Here is a 5,708-nt window from a genome sequence, read left to right as displayed (position 1 = left end):
AAGAGCCATACCAGAAGATTTGCGTGCAAGTACAGAGTCAGCCTTATTGTCAGTTTTCAGTAGGGCCTCTAGTGAGACACAACTACTACATCAGCCTACATTATCCATTCAACCAGACATACATGAAAGTACAGTCACCCATCCACAACACAGGCATCTGTCTACTTTTCCCCTTCAACCAGACATACATCAAAGTACTTTCACCCATCCACCACACATGCATCATTCAACATTTCCCCTTCAACCAGACATACATCAAAGTACTTTCACACATCCACAACACATTCATCATAATGTAATGAGACAATACAGTCAGAACTATCCTAACCCACACTATCAACATTTGTACTCTCATGACACCATACTTGCAGAGCCACACACACATCCACCACCTCCAGTGTTTGACAAACATAATGACACTGTTTTGCAAAGTAGCAAAAATTATGCAGAGCTGTGATTGGTTTAGTGCCGGGTATTTGTACATGGTTACTTAATGTGAACTCTCCCTAAAATCACAATAATTATTTAAAGGGAAACAGAGAATAAGCCCCCTTGTGTATTTCACATTCTCTATCAGTAAGAACAGTAACGCCTAAAAATTGCCATGCTCTCTGTTTCAGCCTCACTGCTCCAAGTGTCTGTTATCAGCTGTGATAATAATCCCGGAATGACCAATCACTCTGGCTTTCCAGGCCCACTATATAGGTGACTCATTCTAGGAAAGCCACAAGGGGAGTGGCTTGCCCTTGAAAACACATCCGAGAAGACAGACTCATCTATAATGTTTACATTGCAAAGCTAGAATGACTGCTCACTCGGGGATTCTTAGCACAGGTGACAACAGTCCAAATAAACATAGAACAATAAAAACAAGAGCTGATTAGGTGTTTACTGTCATGTTCCCACTGATTATTTCTGTCAAATACAAGCGGTTGATTCACCTCTGGTTGTCTGTAAACTCAACTATGCCTTCCAATTGCTGCATGCAGCAGACATTTTCCATCCCCATCAACCACATATCCTCCTGTCCTTGCCACAAACACATTCCTGCGTTTGCGAATGGTTGATTATTCAAGTGATTGCTTGCTTTCCCAGCCACATTAATGACCTATATACTGCTATAACATATTGCATTCAGCATACATCAGCATATAGGACGCTATTGTGGGTGGGAATGCACATAATCACTTGCATGCTGTGTGCTCCTGTCACCAAAAACTAAATTGGATGTCGCAGGGTAAAGGAGCATTGGAGTTACATGGCAAGGCCACAGGACAGGTACAGTGGACTTTTGGAAGGCACAGGTTCAGAAAATGAAAGTAATGATGACTAAAATAACTATCACTTGGATAAAGGACAACTGTATTTTGACACACATGTATGCTGCCATATTTATCATGTTTGACACTATACTGGTTGGCTGACTGGCCTCCTGGTGTCTGTTGCCTGAGATTTTCGGATAAACCATATGACCAAGCATGTATGTAATAGTGTGAATTTGGACATGATTCATGGACCTACACATGGAATAACCATGTCATGAATGCATGCTACTTCAAGGTCTATGAACCAAACTTGGGAAGGTCAAAGATTAACAGCACAACCAGGAAACTGTTATGTGTTCAAAGGACACACATATGCCAGCCTACAGATCCATATAGCTTCAATTGACATCATAACTGTATCTAATATAATTTAAAAAAGTTAGTGATGTGTTTCACATATAATTATGAACACTACCAGCAACCTAGCATGCATGTAAATTCCTGTGAGTTTTTTTGCAACAGGACATCAACATCCTTGTTGAGGACATCAGCTACATTTTGGCACACATAAGGTGAGCAGCATAGTCATACTATTGTGTAGAGTATTCCATTTTTCTTTGAGTTTACCAATTACATGTGAACATTACCTGAAAAAGGCATATGTAAGCATGTAAGAGAAAGCAAATAACGTTGATGTTGTTGAGTGTATGTGTTTTGAATACACCAAACAGGTTAAATTTTGAGTTAATTGATTGGAAATGATAGTTTGCTGTTTCGAAAACTGTCTACATGCGATGAACCTCAGGAAAGATGTGTGATGCTGAATATTTTCGTTTTTGTTACAGTTATGTTGTACCCAAAAATGTAAGCATAAATAAAAAATAAAAACATACCTCAACATGGTTTTGCCTGCACTTGAATAACCATTTGCCATGCTTGCCACATTGTTTGTTAGTAATTAACTTATGAGTGATAACACCTGCCAATTAACATTAATTTGCTAAAACTAATTGATTGTTGGAGGTATGTTTAGGAAAGGTAGAGTACATATTTCGTCTCTCTCAAGCATTGGTGCAACACACAAATTGAATGGCTACACAGAACTTAAATGCACATATTATTTGTATTAAGCCTACAAATAATATGTGTATTAAAAAACACATATTTTGACCTTGCTGATACCCTTAACATATGCTTAATTAGATAAACAGCATCCAAAAAATACACATTTTGATGATGGTAAAAAATTTATTCACACAATGCATACAAGTAAACGAAAAAAGTGTCATGGCTACTTCAACTAATAACAAAAATCAGACTATGGCGTCATGTTGCCAGGCTACTGATCCGGCTTGTGAGTTGAAATAGGCCACATAGGCGTCTCGATTCTGTTTTGCCTCTGTTGTGGCATTTCTTGGTGGACAGGGCTGCAGGTCAGTTAAAACCTGGGGATTAGACCTCCATTCCCCTTCAACCACCTGACCGGTAGAGACATCTACCCTGTCGACTGCTTGGACAGGCAGATATGTGGCACCATACTGCTGCCTAAGAAAATTATGTAGCACACAGCACGCATACACTACTTTATCGATTTTATCAACCCGCAGATTTATTGCGGTATGTAGTATCCGGAAACGGCTTGCTAAAATGCCAAACGCATTTTCTACCAGCATTCGGGCCCTAGATAGTCGATAATTGAAAATTGCCTGTCTGTACTGAATGTTTTTTGCGGGGAACGGTTTCAAGAGATGTGGCTGTAATGGAAATGCTTCGTCTGCAACGAACACAAAATTAAGATGATTTTTGGTGCTTGCATTGTCCGGTAAGTTCAGCTGGTTGGATCTGAGTTTATGAAAAAAGGTAGTGCGTTCAATGACACCACCATCGGACATGCGCCCATTTCGTCCGATGTCAACAAACAAAAACTCATAGTTTGCATTCACCAAGGCCATTAAAATAATACTAAAATAACCTTTGTAATTAAAATAAAAAGAGCCTGTATTGGCAGGTGGAGTGATTCGGATGTGCTTCCCATCCAGGGCACCTCCACAGTTAGGAAAATCCCATACATCTTCAAATTGGGCAGCAACGTCCAACCAGTCCTGTGGTGTTTCTGGAAACTGTGGACGAGAGAATAAAATTAGTACCCACATTCATCACTAAACATCTGATATTTACAACAACCATTGCTGTGACTAATGAAACACCCCTAACCCTGATTTTATAGGAAAATAAAATTATACTACTATCACACTTGCCTTGTAGTCCTGCTGATGTAATTTGATGCAGTAGTGACCAAAAAATAATTACATACGCATCTAGCTACACCAATGTGACTGTATGCACAACACCTGATCTATGGTTGTTTACAGCTGATGTATAACATTATTATAGACACAAGATCAGAAGCAGAGTCAGGACACAGTTCTTGTTATAACTATGTAAATGCATACAGTTAGCAGGTTACCAATTGCGGTAAAGCTGCTAACTGTATGCATTAATGTAGTTATAACAATCCAAAGGTATGTAATATTTGGTTGCCACAACATGAAATATACACACCTTCATATAATCATTCTTGAGGGCATCAATTATTGCCTGGCAAGTTTCAGGAATTATAAATCCCAGGGCTTGTGGAGAGATTCCGGTTGTAAACTTCAAATCTTGAAGACTCCGTCCAGTAGCCAAAAAGCGTAATGTTGCTGTTAAGCGCTGTCGTGGGGAGATGGACTTCCTCATCCACGTATCCTCCTTAGCTATAAGTGGGGTGACTGCATCCAGCACATATTGAAAGGCAGCTTCAGGCATCCTCAGGTAATTGGTCAGATCATTTGGAGAAGACACGCTAAGTTCACGCAAAAGGCTGTCATGGGAATTGACATCACGGTCTTGCAGCCACGTCTTTGACCATTGTCGCCTTCTGCGCCTTTGCCTCAGCAATCGCAAATTCCTTCTCACTTTAAGCAGAAGTAGTAATGCTAAACTCGCACGCTGTCTGCTTGTCATATAAGAAGGCATAGCTGCACTGATAATGCGCACAATATATGGAAAGCACATCCAGCCCAAATGCAGCAACATGTGTAATGATTTCAGCCCTTTTATAATATAGCTATGACATCACTTCCTCGAATCTACTGAACGAACGTTCAGTTGGCGAACGAACAATACGCAACTTCCTATAATCTACGGGGCCATTTTCAGTGACGTTCGTTCCGGTAAAAAAAAAAAAAGATCGTATACATTTGCATACTTGCCGCCCTTATCTGTACGTAATATCCCTTGATCGTTGGTAAACGAACGATCTTATCGTTTGTTGCGGTTTCTTGGCGTTTATAACGACCGTTTCACCAACCATATGCAAGTGATCGTTCGTCGTTTGTTACGAACGATCGTAGTCGCATGTGTATACGTGGCTTTCGAAGTGGCTGCAGATAGAGCCTCCTGATACATTTAAAGCGACAGCATGTGCAGGGGCCTTTGCATTATCAGTATTTGCAATCAATGAGTGACTTTCCCCGAGTTTAGTCATTACCTAAATGTGCATAATTACTGCTAGAAATGAAATTACGTTCATTTTTGTAACTAAAATAACTTTGTTTCTATAGAAAACTTGAAATTACTAAATTTCGGGTTAAACACGAATTTTGCTACGAAACGCGAAATTACGAAACTGAAATTTCGCTTACGGAATTCTGAATTATGGTTTGTATGGCGATTACGAAATTACAAATTTGTTTCGTAGCGGCAAATTTCATGTCCGTAATTAAGGAAACACAACATTTTGAAAATTTTGTCTCAACACTAGGTGGCTTGGCTGCAGATTGGGCACTCCTGCCGCGATGCGGTAAGTGTGCTAGGCCCCACTGCCTTGCATTATTTTTGCGTTACACTGCGGTAAAACAGGTTACTGCAATGCAAGTTTACAATGCAAGTGTAAAAGGGGCCTGATCAATATAAAGGCTCTCATCTTTATTCCTTTTTGATAGTACCAGTTGCCTGGCTGACACGATGGTCATCGGCTTCCCACTCCTCCCTAGTGAGAATGGACACTTCCCATTCCCATAGGTTTTCATTGACTCCATTGGCATCTGTAGTGTCTGGGGTGTCTGAAAGAATCTTGCAGGTCGGAATTGTGCATTCCGATTCCCAGAACGGATCAAACGGTTCCATTCAATATGGGTTTGACTGGAGTTCTGCTTTAATGTCTCTGTAGGAACTAAGTAAAATTGTAAACACAAATGAAATTTTAAAGCCCCTTCAATTTACATGATTGGTTGACGACTATTAATACAGCATAGGACTACAGAGAATAACTCCAGAAAGCTGCTAAGTTTTGAAGGGCTATTGGGAATGGCTGTAAAGGACTATTAAACCGCAGGAACAGACAATCTTGACTTGTGCCGGCTAAATGAATACGGTAAAAGGAACTGGAAAAAGATATTT

The 5,708-nt window shown here is 40.0% G+C and overlaps 1 protein-coding gene across 1 annotated transcript; it reads right to left on the bottom strand.

Moving 5' to 3' along the window:
- Positions 1 to 2,505: 2,505 nt before the first annotated feature.
- Positions 2,506 to 5,281, bottom strand: LOC137570914 (putative nuclease HARBI1). Its single transcript, XM_068279616.1, has 3 exons — positions 5,255 to 5,281; positions 3,828 to 4,256; positions 2,506 to 3,385 (listed from the first exon to the last, which is right to left on the bottom strand). The coding sequence occupies exons 1-3, from the start codon at positions 5,279 to 5,281 to the stop codon at positions 2,579 to 2,581; spliced, it is 1,263 nt and encodes a 420-aa protein (XP_068135717.1). The 3' UTR covers positions 2,506 to 2,578.
- Positions 5,282 to 5,708: the final 427 nt, after the last annotated feature.

Source organism: Hyperolius riggenbachi, chromosome 4 (assembly GCF_040937935.1).
Source record: "Hyperolius riggenbachi isolate aHypRig1 chromosome 4, aHypRig1.pri, whole genome shotgun sequence".
Classification (NCBI taxonomy): Eukaryota; Metazoa; Chordata; class Amphibia; order Anura; family Hyperoliidae; genus Hyperolius; species Hyperolius riggenbachi.
This window is presented reverse-complemented; position numbering and strand designations above follow the sequence as displayed.